This window comes from Periplaneta americana, chromosome 6 (assembly GCF_040183065.1).
Source record: "Periplaneta americana isolate PAMFEO1 chromosome 6, P.americana_PAMFEO1_priV1, whole genome shotgun sequence".
In the NCBI taxonomy this organism is placed as follows: domain Eukaryota; kingdom Metazoa; phylum Arthropoda; class Insecta; order Blattodea; family Blattidae; genus Periplaneta; species Periplaneta americana.
The window spans coordinates 140532104-140553612 of record NC_091122.1 but is presented as its reverse complement, the minus strand read 5'-3'; the positions used below and the strand labels follow the sequence as shown (position 1 = coordinate 140553612).

Genomic DNA, 21509 nt, shown 5'->3' with positions numbered 1-21509 from the left:
ATTATTTTTTACATAAGAACTCAATGGGAAAGAAAACATGAGGATAATTAGACAAAAAATTACGAAGCCTACCAAATTCACGTGACAGCATAAAGATTTATTGGACGAAACGTTTCATTTTGCGCTCTTACAAGAAATAAAACATCATGTGTAATAAATTCAGAATAAGTATATATTAAGACATATTCCCAATCTACAAGGACTAGGAACAATTTAAATTAAATTATTAAATACGAACTTTTAAATTTAGATACCTTTTTCGCTCACTGCATAATATACAAGTATATACATATTATATACGATATAGTATCCATATATAATATAGAAATGATACTCATTACGCTCACTCTACGTTTTCATAAAACGAACTATGAAGAGAAAGAATTATTATGCTGCAAAAATCGATTTTGAGATATTTATAGAAATACGCATTTTAACATCTTTGATATCGAAAACTGCTACGATCTTGAAGTTCGTCTGTCTATGTATAATTTCTTCTCATAAACTATTAGACGGATTTTGTTCATAGAAAGTACCAATGATTCAATTTACTCGGAAATAATGCACATGAACTAGGCCTGTAACGACTCTTACTTGTTAGTGAAAAAATCGATGGATCTTTATTTGAAGTAAACACACAATTGCGATCCACTTAATATAATATAATATAATATAATATAATATAATATAATATAATATAATATAATATAATATAATATAATATAATATAATATAATATAATATAATATAATATAATATAACATAACATAACATAACATAACATAACATCTTAAAGAGTATGGTATGTTCAAGGCCAATGAAAATACTGACTTTCTTAATATACGAGGGATATATGTAGGGATATAAATAATATTTTGCAATATACGGTAATAGCAGTAATATAGGCCTATAACCAACATAATAAATTGCCATGTATTAGAATATAATAGTAAAATAATAGAAAATAATTATTATCCTGTATATATTTGAGAAAACAAACTTTAAATTAAAATACCATACACAACATGATAAATTATCCAGATCTGCGTTCGGGCGTGGGTTCGATTTTCGCTTGGGCTCATTGTCTGGTTGATTTTTTATGAGGTTTTTCCTGACCTAAAATCAGATCTCAGATAATCTATGGCGAATCGTCGGTTTATTTTGCAAAATAGCTATTGTCAATTTCATCGGTGCTAAATAACCTTGTACTTGATATAGTGTCGTTAAATAAACAATTAAAAACAAGATAAAGGAACTGAATACGTCAAATCAAGAAATAGTGTGATTTTCGTGATAATACATTTTATTTTCTAATTATGCGAAGTGTAATGTAATTTTACAAATATCTACTTTTGCGATTTTCACGGCAAAACACATTTCTAATACCCTTCATATCTAAGAAGGAGTCTCGTCTGTGCGTCTGTGTATAAAGACTGCTCATGAACTATTGCACGGATTTTGTCCCTTGTTACTATCTACGAGTAAATTTAACCTAGAATCATGCACATGAAATACAGTCTTTTTTACTTAAAAGACAATATATTTAATAATACAAAACAGACTCAGTTGATTCGGATAAATTAATTAGTATTCACATGATTACACATACAGCGTATATTTTTGTATACCAAATTAGGTCTTTAAGATACCTTTACGAATTATTTAATAGAAATTGCCTAATCCTAGCCGTTATGAAAATGGACTAAAGAAGATCCTTTATTTTTATTTTTCTATAATAAATAATTATTAATATCTACTGAATTATTCCTTCAATCGAAAACAACAGCAAGCAAAACTTTTAGGACTTAACTACATCAATGCGAATTATTTTATGAAACTAACGTAACAATTCTCATTACGGTAATAGGGAAAACATAAGTATGAGATTGCATTTCTCTATAACGGTTTAACTTGTTTTCATAAGTCGTAAAATGTACAATAAGATTTTCCCGATCGTCAAAAAATTTTAAAGCAAGCAAAGAAGGCCTTCTATTTTGGGCCGCTCTGTGTAGTACGAAAATTGCTTCCTTATCACAGTCAGTTTTAAGGCCAATTTTGTATTCGCGGGTGACTGCACATCAATTATTTTTTTTTCTGTTGAACTGCTTGCTTGACGAGTAATATAGTCAAAATATCGTCTTAAACAACTAAATATCGGGTAGTCCAATGTAGTATAAGTAGGTATACGGTTAGAAGCTAATTAGTATGTGATCGTTTGTATTTTTCATACAGATGTAGGATAGTAGGTATACAAAAGTACAGACAATTATGTTTAGCTCTTGTTTATGCACCTCAATCTTGCAGATGCTCGAAATTCCTTCCCTCAACATTGATGCACTCATGGAACTTGTCAGCGTCACTACAACACACAATTGAACACAATGTGCGGTTTCCATCAATCTCTTGAAATGTATGTGGAATGAAGTCACGCAACTGTCGTACTGTGTGTGGTTTTCTTTCATAAATCTTGTTCTTAACCATATCCCAAAAGAAGCGACTATTGTATAGATACTTCAGAGCCACTCGGTATTATAATATTTTAAATTACCGTTTTCGTAGATATTAAATTCACATTAAAAGCAATTACTACAATGCTCTACGAAGAGCTTTAGACATAATGAAAATTTGTGCATAATTAATTAAATGCATCTATTTAAACTGTACAATGAAGTCAGATATGCTTTTGGTATTATAGTAAGGGATTTCATTTATGTATGTAGGCCTACGTCATTTGAATGATAGTTGAAGAAATAAAAAATAAACAAATGCCATTTGTAACATGATAAAAGAACTACAGTTTTACAAAAAAAAACCTAAATATAGGCTAAACATAAAGTCAAGTCACGGACTTTCTAAAGAAGGATTAATTTGTCTGGTCTATATGAAAAAAGTAGGCTCAAGTTGCCAGATATTCATTAATGTTTCTGGATACTGAATTAGAAACTTTTATCTTAAAATGTGTCATAAAATTTCATATTCTTATGAAGTTTTCCTTAAACTTGTTATAGTCTAACAAAGAACGACTACATGGTCAGATCTTTATCAGATATCTTTGACAAATGTTTGATGCCTGCGATATAATTTGCGCATGATAGCAGCGTGTTTTGAGTGTGATGTTATATTTATGGTGTTACTTCATCATTAAGTTATATAGATACTAGAGACGAATAAAACTAACCGCCGCTCTCGCTCGCTGTGTTCGTTGCACTTGCCTTTCGAGTCTCGTCTCGTAACTCCTGTGCACTTCGAGTCTTGCCATCATTCTCGAAATAGCATTTGGTCGATGTGGAAAGATTTCGTAACTTTGAATAGCGTACATTATTGAAATAAATAACATTAGAGATGTTTAATTGATACAAAAAGAAAAAAAAAAGAAAAACAGTGTCATAGTTATTAAAATGTTCTGGTTCTATGATCAGATATTACCTATGGTTATATAAATAGGAAAAAAAATTCTTAAATAAATTTGCATTTAAGAAACCTAAAACATAACATTAAATAAATCGTTAATATTTTTTTTCTACTTGAGATTGTGCAGTTGATCTCAAACATACGAAAAAAAAAGTAATTACATAAATAAAGATTGAGGAATGGATTATTGTACACTGAAAGATAGAGATGATGTTTCAAATAGGCTACTTGATTGTTTATAGATATAGTATAACAGTTGCCAAAACAGATAAAAGTTCAGTCTGGTATAAACAACGTTTCAAGGCTGCTTGACGTTCGAGAGTTTACCACTCTCGATATCTTGATTCATTCACAAGCAGTCAACGACGTAGGCAATATTGTCGTGCGGGTTTTCGCCTTTGCGGGCGCTGTTAATCTTGCTTTCTCGATCGTTGTTCAGCTCTAATAAATACAAATCTGTGAGTGAACTGTCAAGCCAGTGCTAACATGGCACAGCGCACTGTTCGTCAAATGGCTAGAAATCTGGCTTTCAGGCTGAAGCCCCGAGTTCATATCTGGTGTGTCCAAATAGAATATTTGGCGAACAAACTTGGCTTTGTGGCATAATTTATCTAATAGTCCTATTGGTTATCGTAGACTAATTCCTTATTTATCCATAGTTCACAATCACCCTCATTGCTGGTACAGTTGTTTAGTCAACTGTCCAAAGATAGGTCTGAACCTCACAAGTGATACCAAGAAGCCACAACTTATGAGGCAATTAGGTCAGGAGATAATGAGGTAGGGTGGCCAGTTCCTTTCCCCTGCATCGCCCATTAGCTACATATTACACTAGTCAGACTTCAGATTGTTCTTCCTCTGACACATATAGTCAAATGAGATGTACTGGCTGATAATATATGTAGGCCTACATATCAGCCAGAATCTCAATCAGAGGTAACTGGTACAGTAGCGAAGAAAATTAAAGCATTATATTATCATCCCAGGACACCAATTCCATGGGATCCTTATGACCATGGGTGGGCAACTCGTGCTCTCAAACTGTGAACAAACTCAGTGCTAGCTGCAGTGTACGAGGGCCTTGCAACACGAGTGGTTGTTGGTTCGCTTGCGTCTGCAGTGATTGGCTGCTTGTAGCTGCAGCGGCTGCCTCGGTGTGTGCTTTTTTTGTGCCAAGGTTTTTAGCGCCTTGGGAGTACGAGTTGCCCACCCATGCTTATGACTATAGTCCACAAGCAAAGCGTCACTGTATGTAAAAGATAATAAATACAGAATTTATTCAGATTAAATTTTACTAGAATATCCTGTAATTGCTCCTAGTAACTAAACTAAAATGATAACATATTCTTATTTTTTTACAATGTCACACCTTTAAACTCAGAATAAATATGGGAAATGCGTGTTATTATTGGGTTGAGAAGCTTTTATCATCTAGTCTGCTGTCAAAAAATCTGAAAGTTAGAATTTATAAAACAGTTATATTACCGGTTGTGAAACTTGGACTCTCACTCAGAGAGGAACATACGTTAAGGGTCTTTGAGAATAAGGTGCTTAGGAAAATATTTGGGGCTAAGCGGGATGAAGTTACAGGAGAATGGAGAAAGTTACACAACGCAGAACTGCACGCATTGTATTCTTCACCTGACATAATTAGGAACATTAAATCCAGACGTTTGAGATGGGCAGGGCATGTAGCACGTATGGGCGAATCCAGAAATGCATATAGAGTGTTAGTTGGGAGACCGGAGGGAAAAAGACCTTTGGGGAGGTCGAGACGTAGATGGGAGGATAATATTAAAATGGATTTGAGGGAGGTGGGATATGATGATAGAGACTGGATTAATCTTGCACAGGATAGGGACCGATGGCGGGCTTATGTGAGGGCGGCAATGAACCTTCGGGTTCCTTAAAAGCCATTTGTAAGTAAGTAAGTAAGTCACACCTTTAAATATTTGTACATACCCATAATAAAGGTTTGAATTTCTTGGAACGAGAGAATGTACAGTGCGAAAGTAACATATTCACGTGACCGATTGTTTACTTGTCCATTCTCATTTTCGAAATATAAAGGAAAGTGCCGGAAAAAAAAAAGGATTTCGAGATTTTTATACACAAGAACCTTTTGTGCATTCCTGATAGAGGAAAATGTGGTTTATAGTAACTTATGTTTTGTGTCTGTTTACAATGATTGTTCCTAAACTAAAGAACGGATGTTGTTCACATTCAGTGTAAGTCGTTAATCATTTGGTTTCCTCTAATCGCTGTGGTGTTAGCGTTGCCTTCATGTCTACTGTACGTACATTGAGAAGGGACAAAGATTTAGGGAAGGATTTGCAGGTGCATTTACCTACTGTACACAATCGAGACACCTCGAAATGTAAGTTTGACAGGGTTAGCTACGCAACAGCTGAACCAACGATTCTAATAAATGCATTTTGTTTATTATTTCTATCTTCTTATTATGGAATTCGATTGTACCTCAAGAGAAACTCGTTTTCCTGTTATGCACATTTCAATAATGGTCGACTTAAAACAGTGTATAAAAATAGAAAGGCCAGTCAACTAGGAGGTGAAAGAGGAGTTTGTGCTGAATAACTAATGGTTATAAACTTGCTTTATGTATTTTCATTGGTTTAGTAAATAAATCGCTTCTTACATATGTTAGGTAATCATATTTACTACTAGGAAATGCGATAAGCATAAAATGCTTGTATATTTACAAAGCTTATCTGGATACGTTGACGTTGTCGAGTTTATGAACTTTCTTCTGAACGGTATCTTTTACAAACCCAGTTCACTCTTAATGTGTGATGTGATCCAGTTGTGTTTACCGCTTCCGTATCCAGACCGTACAGTATTTGCTGTCGTCATGCTTTGATGTAACAGTGCCCATACTACAGGAATATATTTTTATTTAACGACACTGTGTCAACTACTGCATGCTTTGTGGGTCCCTATCAGCACGGCATGGCCCGTCCTCAGGTTGATGATCGAGGAAACGGCCTCCAGATATGGAGGGTAACTTCGAATATAATATTGAATAAGCAGTCCCGGACAGTCGATAAGGGGTGGTCCTCCAGCTTGGGAGTTGGGCGAAGAGCTTGTTACGAAACCCCAACATAAACCTCGGAATGGGACTGATTATTTGGCGTGACCACAGCAAAGGAATAAGGTTATGATATTTGGTATTTGGAATGTCACGAGCATTTATAGAACAAGAGAGGTAACATTAGTAGCAAAAGAATAGCTAGATATAGAATACACTTTATGGAAGTACAAGAGGTTCAGTTAGATAGGAATGGCATATCACCAATAAGTGATTACTTTTTTTTACTATGGGGAAGGAAACAATAATCACTGATTAGGAAAAGAATTCTTTATTCATAAAAGAATAAAATCAGCAGTATAAAAGGTCGAATTTATCGGTGACAGGTTATCGTATTTAGTACTTAAGAGTGGATGGTGCGATATCGTAGTTATAAATGCTCACGCTTCTACAGAAGAGAAAGATGACCACATAAAACAGCGGTCATCAGCTCAGAGCACCCTGGGGCTAGCGTCTCTTACCCGCGGAGAACACACTGCACTGTGGTGTAATCGTAGCTGCTAGCGAGTATGCTCTCTACCTCTTCCGGCTGCACGACGGAGTACACGGGACGGCTCCGCTTACCCTTTATCCATTTCAGCGAGTGCTGACGACCACTGATATAAAGGAACCTCCTAAAACTATGAGGAATTAGTACACACTTTTGATCAATTATCTAGATTTCACATGATAATTTTATTAGGGGATTTTAATGCTAAAGTAAGACGGGATGATATTTTAATCCGACTATTGGAAAAGAGAGCTTTCGCGTAACTAGTAATGATAATGAAGTTAGGTTAGTCAACTTTGCCACATCAAAAAATTGTAGGCCTATTATGAAAAATACCAAATTTCTGTTGAAGAATATACATAAACACACTTGGCCTTCTCCAACTGCATGCATTGTATTCATCACGTTACATAATTAGGAACATTAAATCCAGACGTTTGAGATGGACAGGGACTGTACCACGTACGGATCAATCCAGAAATGCATATAGAGTGTTAGTTGAAAGACCTGAGGGGAAAAAGACCTTTGGGGGGTGCCGAGACATAGATGGGAGAATACCATTCAAATTGATTTGAGGGAGATGGAATATGATGGTAGGGACTGGATTAATCTTGCTCAGCATAGGGACCAATGGCGGACTTATGTGAGAGCGGCAATGAACCTCTGAGTTCTCTAAAAGCCATTTGTAAGTAAGTATTAACTACTAGGTTATTTAGCATCGATGGAATTTATTGGTGGTAGCGTGATGGTATTTGGCGAGACAGGACAAGGATGCACCATAGATTACCTGACATTAGCCTTACTGTTGGAGAAAACCTTTGAAGAAACCCAACCAGGTACTCGCCCCAAGCAAGAATAGAACTTCATCCAAGTGCAGCACAATATCAGCAGGTAAACGCCCTGCCACCTGAGCTACTTCGGTGGCTACCACACCAATATTGCGCCAATGAATGTGATACCAATTAAATGGTAATCTATTGAATTTCATACGTCCGGTTCGTTAGTGGTTAGACCAACATGTCCCACCACGATGACCCACATCTGTGGCTCAAGTGCTAGAGCGCTGCCTTCCATCCAGGCGGCTCGGGTTCGATCCTCGGCCAGATTGTGATGGAATTTGTGGTGGACAAAGCAGACGTTGCAGAGGGTTTTCTCGGGGTAGTCCCGTTTCCATCTATCATTACACCAACACTCTCCACCACCCTCTGAAATCTTGGGGGTGATACGGGTTTCCGATGCTGATATAAGAAGGGCTTAGGGCTCCGAGTCCTGGAGCGTATCAGACTACCAGTATGCGGACCTGGCTCTATAAGGGTCTTAGGCAGGATCAGCATCGGCTGATCAGGAAGGCCCTGGGACTCAGTGTTCCTGATGCTTATGAGACTATTTGTCCGCGAAGCGGGACCTGGCTCTATCAGTGGCTGAGGCAAGATGGCCCCCCTGTCAGCATTGGATTCATGAATGCCATCCGGAGCACCTGTCAGACTTGGATTTTTTTTTATTTTAGTAGGTTATTTTACGACGCTTTATCAACATCTTAGGTTATTTAGCGTCTGAATGAGATGAAGGTGATAATGCCGGTGAAATGAGTCCGGGGTCCAACACCGAAAGTTACCCAGCATTTGCTCATATTGGGCTGAGGGAAAACCCCGGAAAAAACCTCAACCAGGTAACTTGCCCCGACCGGGAATCGAACCCGGGCCACCTGGTTTCGCGGCCAGACGCGCTGACCGTTACTCCACAGGTGTGGACGTCAGACTTGGATAATCATCGTAAATGCAGGGCGCATAATGGGCTAAAAACGTGCCCAAGGGTGCCAACCCGTCCCGGTCCAGCCCTTATAAAACCAAGCCAAGCCAAGTCCAAATGGATTGGAAGAGGAGGACTGTGTCGACTGTGTCAAGACCAGCACACTTTCTCCTAATGTAACGCCATTGGACTTTTCTTTGGACCTGTGTCGAGGAAATGGTTGACTCTCAGAGCTCCACCGCGGTTGAAGATAGGGATCATATTGTGCAAAGTATCTGTGCAGACGTTATTTGACATCTTTAAGGTATATGAATCATATGCGGAGACTAAGAGAAAGGCAGGAAATAGAAAGAACTGGAGAATGCAAGGGGTTTGGAGTGAAAGATCTACCCTTGGGCAGAACACTATGAATGAATTTGACATCTTGCAGCTTACACTTCGACTGAGTACGGAATTGTGCTTGTGTGAGAGATGTCATCATTTTTAACATCTGCTATAATAAACACAAACCGTTGTCAGGTTTTCTCCTACGATAAATATGTATTGTATGCTTATTTTTCGGCTGTAAATAAATATGATTATCTAACATATTTATGAATCTCTGTATTTACTGAACCACAGCGAATACAGGAAAAGTTTATATTTATATTGGGTTGATGTAAAAGTTCGTAGCATTTTTTTTCGCTGTGACAAACGTTTTTATTTGAGATGAATAGAAGACAGAAATTAATTAGTAGCATAAGATACTCTCTTACATTATCTATGACTCTGCTAACGCTAGGATAGTTTTCCTATTCCGCGTCTGAAGAAATCTGTTGGTTTGGAGTTAAAGAAGACGTCAAGCCAAGTTTTTAAAGCATCTTCGTTATCAAAGGAGTACCCTTGAAGACTGTTGGATAGAGAAAGGAAAATGTGGAAATCTTAGGTAGTAAGATCGGGAGAATATGAGGGAATGTGGATTCATCTCCCATCCAAGCTCCTGGATAGCGGCTTTCGTCATGTTAGTGGAGAGGGGACGTGCATTGTCGTGTTACAGAACCACGTGATGCAATCTTCGCCGTCATTTTTTTTCAATTGAGGCCGCAGGGCTTCTTAGTTGTTGGTAATAAATGTCAGCAGTTATGGTTACATTCCTGGGAAGCAATTCGTAGTGCACAACTCCTTCTTTATCCCACCAGACGCATAACATCATCTTCTGTGGATGGACACTAACTTTTTTATGTCGAGCCGCCTCCGCTGCCTTTGCCCTGCATTAAACTCAAATAGAAGAATATTTCAGAAGTATTAGTTTTTTTTTCCACTTGATGCTTCATCTTCTTCAGTCCAGAAATAACACATACTTTTTTAAAATTCGCAAAATTCAAGCCTTATTTACAAGCACAACATTCCAAATAACAAATGACAAATGATAAACAATCTCCTAACAACGCAGTAACAAAAATGTTATTAACTTATTTGTCAACCTAATACATTAGTTATTCCCATAGTTGGTTGACCTCATTTTAATATAACCTAACGTTTTATATAGGCCTACCAACTGGGTGAATATATTGTAGAGAAACTGCATCTCAGCAACCTGGCTCTCAGTCGAGTCCCTCGCAGGCTCCCAATGCGCAGAGATCATACTATCGGTGATACGCAACACAATATCGGTAATTCGACATTCCACAAACTATTAATAATGTAAAATATTACTAAACATAAGTAGTTAAAACATACTTAAAAGAACAAAAATCCGTCCATGTAGCTGGCCTCATGTCTATATGCCTCAGCAGAGATGAACGATCATCCGATATGTACGGGGTAACGTGTAATTAGCACGATGATCCTCACAATCTTTATATGTAGCTGGCTTGCGGAACCGGATTTCGCTACTCATTGTAGCATTCAAATTCATCACGATGCCGGTTCCATACACTGGTCTAAACTTTATGAGATAATTTTTTCTCCTGTTCCGTAACGTTAGTCGAAGGAATAACGCCTTAGACTGCAGAGCTACGGGGCCGGACTAAACCATTACATACTCACTTAAATTAAGAAAGGAGATCCTGAAGCTGTCTGCCCTCTTGTTCCAAATATTTTTCTCACTTTGTAAGATGTGACATATCAGTCACTGCAACTCTCTTTGGTAAATGGAGACAGTACTTTTTACAGTTCTTCCAGAGTATGTGGATTATTTTATAGAGGAAGTGTTACAAATATGAAATAATGTGATATACATGAGAAGAGTTGTATTCTAGAGGAAACCTTCCAAATTACTACGTACTGATTACTCTCGCGGGAATGTGTTAGTTTACAGTTAGAAGCTGAACTGTTGAAACATTTGTCATTATTGCGTTTTCGAGGGAAGTGAAAATTTTGGCGATAAGTTTTTTCTTGAATATGCATTTTTATTCGTCAATGTTAGAAATATTAGTGATACATATTCTTAAACAGAAATAGGTCTAATGTGTGTTTGTAGCAGTGTATGTTTAATTGATTTCGTTTTTAAATTGTGATATATATTGAGTTATGACTTACACCATCAGTGTGTCACAAATATGAAATACTAGTATTATTAGTATTCCATCTTTATACTCTGTTTTCTGTTTCGTTACTAGTGTTGGAACTTGTAGGAGGAGGGAAAACCTCACATTCCAACAAACTTAGAAAACACTGCAATGAAAAGCAATGCAAGAAGCCATAAAACAAGTTTGAGGGAAGATGTGACACACAATTCATTTGGATTCAGTATTACGGTTAAGAAAACACTTTCTAATGAAGATGCTGAATGCTTGTTCTGTGCTTTTCTTAGTAGAGGCCATTTTGACTTTGCAATTTTGTTAATCTTGTAACTTGTGAATAGTATTCCATATTTATACCTCCATTTTTTATGAAGGAAATATGTTAGATTTTAAGGAAATAATTTTGATCAGACGTTTTATAACATCTTACGAACTTCTAAGTCCGGTGTACCATTCACAGGACGATACTTTACGTTCATTATACAAAACATGTAGGTTCCAAATAGAAAAAACAAAATGTAGTCCATATTTGTACCTCTTCCTCTATACTTTATTTTTTAAAGTCTCCCAGAGGTAAGAGTCACAGAGGATTAGATAGGAGGATCGTAGGGACCATATATTCTTACTGATAATTCTATTCTCGAACATTGTATGACGTTCATCCATTAAATAGTGGATTGTACGTGCTGTTGTAGAATCCTGTTGGACAAAAACACGCCTCCTTTATAAGTGATGTCCTATTTTTCGAGGCGTAGATGATAAAGAAAGGGGAATTGTGGAGATCATTGGTGGAATGACACAGTTGGCTTTGCTCTTTCAGATACATCTCCACTGGGATTTGAACTCGGGTTTATGGTCGTACGCGTCGTAAGCCAGCGCTTTACTATTTATATTTTGTAACAAGGTGGCTTTGTACAGGGTAATACATGGCTTCAAAAACGGACAAGCATCCATAGTGTAGATGGAAATGAACTGAAAATGACGATCGATAGTGATTTAAAGCTGCGTGTTTACCATATCTGAATAAAGAAGTAGGTCAAGTTCTCCAGAGTCCACTACACTCTACCTACAGCATAGATGTCCAATTGTAACTCGTACGAGTTAACCCGTGACATAAGCAACCCGCAGGACATATTCTTTAAAGTCTTTTTCCTATTTTATAAGGAAAGTTATTGACTTTAAGGAGAGCATACTTGACGTGCAATATCTCCTGGTTCTATAGGCGTTTGGACACCCATGCACCACAGTATTATCAGAATACACTGCATTTGCTCACATCTCCATTCAGTCGCATGGCAACCACGCACTGATCGTAGCGAATTCTTATCTATTATCTTCTCTACACGATTGTGTCGGGCACGAGGGCATTAGTTCGACCTTGAACGCGTTGTACACACTGCTGTACCGACTTATCTGTGTGCTCACATTAGCCAGCTGATATGCATTGCAGTAACATGAATGAATTGTTAGAAGTTAATTATTTATTCTTTCTATGTCTACCTACAGTAGAATGTTAAACTTAAGGACGCTGCAAGGAGAGTGGGAAGGAAAATTCTAAAAATAAAAAGTATTGAGGTTAAGGCCTACTGTACGGTGTAACTTTTAGGATTTCCTTAATGATCCTGTACGTCGAAGTTGGTAAAGGCTTCCTCTTTAATTTTAATCCCATTCTAATATCACTTCCTTTGCCTTCGATAACCTTCGTTATAAACTTGGCCGGTGTCCTCAAATCTTCTTTAACGACCAACGAAATACAACTCTTATGCTTCGCCTGTTATGAAGTAGGTAACAGTGGTGAACAGAGGGGAGAAATGACCCTCACAGAATCTTTTTATGCGATCTGACCATGCAAGAGTTCTCGACAAGTAATCTAGCGGAAGTCCACCGCTGTGGAATAATGGTCAGCACGTCTGGCTAGGAAATGAGCGGACCCAGGTTCAAATCTGGTTGGGACAAATTGCCTGGTTGTGGTTTTTTCCGGGGTTTTCCCTCAACTAATTGAAGCAGAATTGCTGGGTAATTTTCGGCGTTGGACCGCGGAATCATTTCGCCATCATTAATTCAGATATCCTCATCATCCGTACAATAGCATGGGTTAAGTCCACGGTGCGGCATGCTGTAGGCTACTTGTACAAAAGTGCGGCCGTTCGGCTATCCAGTCATTCACAAAAATAAGAGTGGTAAGCACACTAAGCCTCAGGCTGCAGTGTAAGCCTTTGGGTCCCTCCTCCGCACAAGAGAAAAAACCTAGCGTTACGAAATGCGCGCTGGTTCGAGTCCTCACGGGGAAAGAAATTTTCTCATGAAATTTCGACCAGTGTATGGGACCAGTGCCCACCCAACATCGTGATGCATTTGGGGAGCTGCGCTAGGTAGCGAAATCTGGTTGCGAAAGTCAGCTATAACGGCTGGGGGGATCATCGTGCTAACCACACGATACCTGCATTCTGGTTGGATGATCGTCCACCTCTGCTTCGGCATGTGGACGCAAGACCAGCAGCCGGCTGGTCGGTCTGGGCCCTTCATGGGCTTTAGCGCCACGGATGCTATGCTATGCTATGGAAGCAATGATTATATTGCAGTGTATCACATTTTAATTTTTAATTTCCTTCGTAAATTATTCCGAAAATGTTATGATATTCTATACTTTCGCTTTGCTTGTATTCAGAAGAAGAGTTTTGGGGTTTTCATCATTAATGAGATTTAATATCTCAAACATGTGGAAACTACTTACTGATACGAATTCACCATCGCGTTGCTATTGACCAAGTCTCAAGAGTAGCCTAATCTTTGGACCGGTTATATCTGGCTAATCTGATCCAATTGTTTGGACTTAGGTTATTGCCCTGATGATGGAACAGTATTTCCAAAAGGTTAGAAATATTAAATCCTAACATAGAAAACCAAAAACTCTTCCGATGTTGAAAATGTTGCCTCGCTACCGGAAAATGTTTTGTTGACCTTCTGAAGTTCCTCTGCTGTTATTTACATTGAATTTTCCAGATAATATTTTATATAAGTTTTTATACAATGTGAAAGTTTGATTTGTAAGTTTTCTCTTTGGGTGTACCTCAAAGATAAAATTTACAAGGCTGTCTTATTGGTCACACTGCCTTACAAAAAAATCTGTCATCAAACACTTCTTGCGGTATTTGCTTGCTTTCATTTGCGAGTATGCAGTCGTCAAATGTTGTTGAAATCATTGCATACTATCTTTCTTCTTTATTGAACGTTTGCATAGAAAGAGTCATAGTTTGTACACTGTAACGGCCAGCCGTATTTGTAACATTAACAAAATCTGACCGTACGCTAATTGCGTTTAAAGAGCAACATACACCAATATTTTTGTTATGACAAAGAATTTCGTGAATAGTAATGGGGAAATTTTCTGTGGATCCCTGTCCAATTTTCTGTAAAATACGAGTAGATACAATGTAAACAGTACCTCATTTGTAGAAATAGACGTTAGTAGCAGAGTATCTAGCTCATCACGGTGTAGGCCTACTTTTAATAAAAAAAAAAGAGAGACGCTCACAATGGCACATTCTCATAGGCCTACTAGGGTCACGAACGTGTAAGAAATGCATAGATATTATTTCATACCGTTTAAATTTCAATATCTTTGTCACCGTATGTTCTGCTAACAACCAATTCCTCCGCTAGATATCTAAGAGGCTTTCTTATTGAACGTTTGAACACTATCCGCGATGTCATCCAGTTTCCCGCTTCCCATAAGAACGTGTTGAGATTTATTTTTTTTTTGATCTGACCCCTTTTTTTAAGATTATTTGCATACCTTTAAATAGCTTCTCTATTTGACAAAGTACTAATGAAAAATTCAATTTTATTTCAGTGACATTGATGACTTTTTCTAACGTAAAATAAAAATACATTGTTCCGTACAAAAAATTGCCATTAATATTACCTCGAAAACTATCGAAACCAAACTAAACTGTGCACAGATATGGAAAGAAAATTATCGAAAATGGCTAACACAGGATAAAGCACCGCCAGATAACAGCGATTGACTAAAGGTTCGTTCACACTTTTCAAGTAACATGAATTCAAGTCACTTGATTCGACGAACTAGAAAAGTGTGAACTATGTTTCAAGTTGACTTGAAGTCAAGTAACGGCTTGAATTCAAGTTTCAAGTGAAGTTGAATCTCTTTCTACTTTCTACTTGATTTGAAAGGACACTTGAAACCACTTGAAGAGTGTGAACGTCACTTGATAACTTGAATTCGAGGAGAAAAGCGCGGGAACTTAAATTAACAGCTGTTTTAAGAGCGTTAAATTAACAGCTGATTGTTTTTCTGTTCTACATACGTAAAAAACGTAAAAATAATAGGAAACAATAGTAAATTAAATAATGACAAAATATTTGAGTTTCTGAAGTTGTATAAAACTCACGGAGGCCTGTGGTTTATAGAAACTGCAAAGTATCATGACAGAAATACAAAGGAAGCTGCCAAGGAAGGAAGAGTTCATTGAAGAATTGAACAGCAGAGATTTTAACGTGGACACAGATGAAATATGAAACACAATGTAAAACCATTAAACTGTAGATAGAGAAGAAGTGAAGAAGATAGGAGAGATTAAGAAGAGTGTTGCTTGAAGGGATGACATTTATCGGCCGAAACTGGAATAGTTCAATGTGGCTGATAGGTTTCTTTTTGGGAACTGTAACAGCTTCAGAATAATCATTTTCAATTATGGTAAATCAGATCTGCTTATATTTTATTACATTTGCGATAAGAATTATTAAATCTGGTTGAAGGTTTCACTTACTCTATTTGTAATTGTCAATGGTCGTGTATTTCTCTTACTGATCTAATTCCTAACCCATACTGAACAACGCGTCTTCCATTTCTTCAGTTTATTTATCATATCCCTGGCGGAGGCTTGCTGATACTCAAAAATTCCTAATTGGGCAACTTCCACCGACGCCATTTTATCCTACTTGAAAACAAAATAACTTGAATGTGTCTGAACTGCGACTTGAATTCAGGTTACTTGAAATCACGTGACTTGAATTCAAGTTACTTTAAATATGTGAACGAGGCTTAAGGGTTTTCCCCGATACACGTGACTCTCATGTGAAGCACGCAAAACTCACTGAACGGTCAGACCACATAAAATATTCCATGTAGTAAGCCTGCATGCACCTTGCAGCCCACTTGCAAAACCGAAGGAGAACAACATGTAATATTTCTAATCTTATTTATGAACCATATGTGTCAATCACTTTGAAAGGGAGCGTGCTTCTTGTATTGTATTCAGAATTAAAGAACTTAAATGAAATATGTGTAACATTATATCTATTTATATAATTTGAACTGGTAATGGAAATTACGGGAAAACGGCTGAACGGATTTTAATAAATGACCCCTCATTTTGAAGCTTGGAACCCAAAGTTTTTCGGAAAAGTAGTAGTTTTCAGTGAAATGTCAATTTTCCTTCATCATTTTCCTTTTTTCCAAAATCCATCTTTCGTCAGTTTTGAGAACTAATTAATTGTATTCACGGCCGACTTGATTGAATTTCAGAACAAAACACACACTACAATAAACAATAGGTCATTACACGAAGGCAATGACCTGCAGGATTGCCGACATATTTAGAGCTCAATTCAATTTGTTATTAAAAACTGATTCTGCAGTGTATAATTTTCTGAGTACAGCTGTGTATTGGATATTCAAATCTACGAAACTTGAGATGGTTTGATGACATTATTACCATTAGAAATTAAATATTATTGTAGTTAATATCATGATGCATCTATTTTTCATTAATTGTACATAATATTGATGCTATATTGATGACATGAAAGTGAAACGTTTTGTGGTTATGTAAGTAAATGTAGAGAATATCTTAATTTAGATCTTCATTTCTATAATTTACTATATATAACTACAAAACTTAAGATAATAATATTGTTATTAAAAATCAAATATTTTTATACTTTTTAACCCAGTGGGGTTGGGTCTTTTTCATATACTTAATGACGGTGTACTGTAGATATTGATATGTGTCATTGTCTTCAGTATTGGCTCGAGAGAGCGCAAAAATTACAGTTCCTAAGGAAAGATGAAAAGGTATTACTTACTGATAAAATAAGAGACCTAGAAATTTTTGTAATCTCCAGATCATTTCAGCAAGATCTCTTAGTAGGCTAAAATGATTTTACCGTCTACATTTCAAGTTCTACATACAGCAGTTATACGAAAATGCTATTGTTCGAAAGTTTAGCAAACCTGACATTTTTTTAACTTTTGCCTACAATCCACAATGACCTGAAATAGCTACTGCTATCGTCCTGACATTGATATTTGCGTTTTCGCGTTGAAACTCGAAAACTGAATTTGGATAGGTTCAAGAAAAAGTATTTGGCCTAAAAAAATCCATTCAGAGGGAGTATGTTTCATTATTATGGAAGCAAATAACTATCAAAAAGACAAGTATTCTGCATTGAAAATAAATCTGAAAAATTTTATTTGAACGTCTAACGAACTTAGTTTACAGCAGTATTTGCTGCACAAGCCACTAGTACGAGTATGATCTGAGAATATGTTTACTGTTATGTAATTTGTTACCTTTACGAAAACATGAAATTAAATGTTGTTCAATCCGTTTACTCTGTAAATCATGAATATGTATGCCACAGTAACGTAGGTACAAGGTGATATTCTAATATATCTGTTATTATATGTGTGTGTTTGTTTTGAGAAATCAAGAGCTGGAAAATAACAGAAGACTTCAATTAAGACAGCTTGTTTTTTAACCTACATTCAAACTGGGTAACACCGTTTAAGACTATCGAATGCAATTCACTTTTCGTTTAGTGTTACAATGTGTGTTTAATTCTTAAAGTAATAGGCCTATCAATACGGTTACAGGATAAAGGGTTATTTTTATTTTCAGAAAGTCTGGGATTCTAACCCTGAAGTTCTATCCTGATTGTAGCTTCAGTGCCCGCACATTTTTACAAGGCAGTATCAGTATATAGTATGAACCGTAAGTTATGTAATTAATTTCAGGGGGTTAGTCTTTGAGATTTTTCAAACAAAAAAGTTTAATATAATTTTGCTCGTTTTTGCTTCCTTTTCGAGATAAAAATTGTTTTATATGACATTTTCATTGCGTGTTTTGGGAAAGCCATTGATTTAATTCCCAATATTCAAAGTCAATTTAAGAGAGCAGTGTGTTATGATAATAAATGATTGAATGAATTTTAGTTTTGTTGTTTAAATATGCTGAAATTTGATCCAAACAAATGTATCTTTTCGTTCTGCAAATAATTTTAAAATGTTACAATTGTTCGGATAAAATTTGTGCATATTTAAAGGACAAAGCTAAAATTATTTCAATCATTTTATCATAGTACACTGCTCTCTTAAATTTACTGAGCATATAGGGAATAAAATTAATGGCTTTCGCAAAACACGCTATGAATTATTTCATGTAAAACAATTTTTTCTCGGAAAGGAAGCAAGCAAAAACGAGCAAAAGTGTATTAAACGTCCATATCCGTCATCGTTCACATTTACAAACACGAAAGTTAATCCACACTGTCGAGTGGCTCGCTCTATATTTTATGAAAGCAGAGCAGGGTTCGAATTCCTTTAATTTCTCACCTAGGAAAAACAAACAAGTGAGTGGTTAATGACATGCTCCGGCCGTTATGCCCTCGCAAGGGAAATCCCCGTATTCGTTTCATAGAAAATGAAGTGGGTGTCAGAACATAAGTTGTTCAACTGCATAAATTTAGTTCTAACGGAAATGAGATAGCACCACTGAAAATATAGTGAAGTAATACCAAATACATGAGATAATACTGAATTACAGGACAAAAGAAAAAGATAATACTTATCAAGCCATGCTTTTCGCTCACATTCTTTCGTAACACAATGGGAAATTCGTTTTGATGTTTCAAGGCTAATGCTAAGACATGTCCCATTTGAAGTACACATTGCTTGCTGGCGGTAATTCTGTAGAGTTTATTTAGGAATGTATTTTCTTCTCGGTTATGAATGTAGTCTTATCTGTACAAATTCCTTCCTCTTTGTATGACACATAGATTTATTGAATTATAATAATTTCTGAATAAAGGCGTATAACACATTTTTTGTACTGTGTTATAATTGTTGTTATACATATTTTATATAGCCTAAAATATAAAAAATATCTATGCTTACACTTCATAAATAAATGTTCACAGTAAAGTCTGATAATAAGCAGCACGGGTTTGATTGTTGTATTAAATGTGAGTAAAACAATTTAAAGAATTCTCATACATCTTTGAGAGCATAAAAGATATAGCGTAAATTGCACTCGCTTTGCACTAAGATTGTGAAATTTACGTATCAGATACTAAAATGATTAGATTAATTATTTTTCATTCTAGTAGCCATTATCACAAAAAATAAAGCATTTAAAAGTAGAAATATCGGTAAAAGTCTACATTATTTTTTGGATTAGAACAATTTTAGTCTTAAATTATAGCCTATGCATTTTTGGTATTGCACACTTACATGATGTAAGACTATTGGCAGGCATAATTCTGTAGTGCTCGGGAAAAGTGGCACAAGTCAAAAATGTTACTTTTAAAGGAGAAGGAAAAAACTGTCTTCACACTGGTTTATGTCGATTTGATTTTCTTCTGTTTGAATTATTCTAATGGAATGGGTTATTTATGAAAGGGCCTAAGTCGCTAATTTTGTGAACATGAGCTTGTAATGTAATAACTGCTCTTTGGGTGTAGATACATCGATTTAGATATGAAGAGTACTAAGTTTCACACTCTAATGCTTAGTAGAATTTATGACACAATTTTTATTTCAGCCATAATTTCAAAATTTCGGCCTGTAAGCAGTTTTTCTTAAATTACTAACAATTTAGTATTCAAGATTAGGCCCTTTCATAAATAACCCATTCAATGGGAGAAATACTTACGTCTCTTTTCCCAAGCGAGCAGATGTTCCGTAGAGTGTCAATAAATTATTAAAAAATGTTTGTGGAAACTGACTTGTGCCACTTTTCCCAAGCACTGCAGAATTGTGAAACATAATCGTTTTTGCATAAGTTTCACGATGTTATACATAAATTTTACATACAAAACTGCATCTACTGATAAAACTAATGCTTAGTAAATTACCCTGTTTAAATTAAAATTGCACAGCAATTAATAGGTGTGATGTACCTTGCCACCGTCTCTTCTTTGGTATTGGTTTTGGTGGTAGTAATCTCACTTTCTCGCTGATGCAGCCTACGCCTACAGGATTTGTTCTGAACGGGGAGACCATGATAGAAATCTACTACAGATGCACACACATTAGCACAACAGTAGTAACTGATCTGCTTTGCGAGGAAAGAAATTTTCCATAAGCGTATTCATTTTAATCTCAGCGCAAACAGAAGTTGGGAGGATGTTGTGACGTCACTTCACGTTTGCCGAATGAGATTAGAATCGACATTTGTTCTTACTTTCCATGTCTCAAAGTGCATAAATTAAATCAGTCTGTAAACAGTATCAACGGGGTTGCCCGTTACGTTCATTCATCCCTTTCATAGCAGTATCGTTTCTATATTTTATTTTCGATTGATGTTTGACCTTTACCTCGTCGAAAGTTGAAACACATAGGTAAATGTTCCAAACTGACAACAGAAAAACCAGACTGTTATTAATACCTAGCCGATGACACGCCTGACTCCCGTAATAGAAAACGGATATTATTACCGATGCTTTCCTCAATAAATGATTATGATTACAGGCGCAGTAGAATAAGGAACAAACAAGTAATTGCTTGAGTTCATGTTTTGAATTAAACTTTTATTTTAATAACAAAATCTGACCTACATTTTTATTTGCTTATGGAGTTCTACTGAATTATCCCGCGCCGTGGCTTCATGGCCTAAATCTAAAGCGTCAGTTTGCACAGTGTACAGTATAAGTCATTCGTTATCTCGTGAAACCTACTCAGCGTAAGAAGATGGAAGTGGACTAGGAAGGTTACCTCACACACTACGCTTCCACTTGCAGTTAGCTACAGTAGAGCGAATTTAAAAGGCATGATGAGGGCCAATAAGCTAATGCAATAACAATAGGAGTTTTGTAGGATCCGTCTCTGCTTATCTATTTAACAAATATTATTAGTTTACAGTATTTGTCACATTTATTTGGTTTTAACGTTTTCGGCTTAATTAAGCCATCTTCAGAAAAATTTTATGCCTATATACATGAAAGTAGT

General features: G+C 36.3%; 1 protein-coding gene across 1 annotated transcript in view; it reads right to left on the bottom strand.

The window, feature by feature from the left end:
• The window catches only part of LOC138701818 (putative inorganic phosphate cotransporter), a 103302-nt gene extending 82684 nt beyond the window's left edge, over positions 1–20618 (bottom strand). The window contains exon 1 of the mRNA XM_069829096.1: positions 20462–20618. Coding sequence (XP_069685197.1) covers positions 20462–20564 — 103 coding nt within the window. The 5' untranslated portion in view covers positions 20565–20618. The remainder of the gene's footprint in view (positions 1–20461) is intronic.
• Positions 20619–21509: the final 891 nt, after the last annotated feature.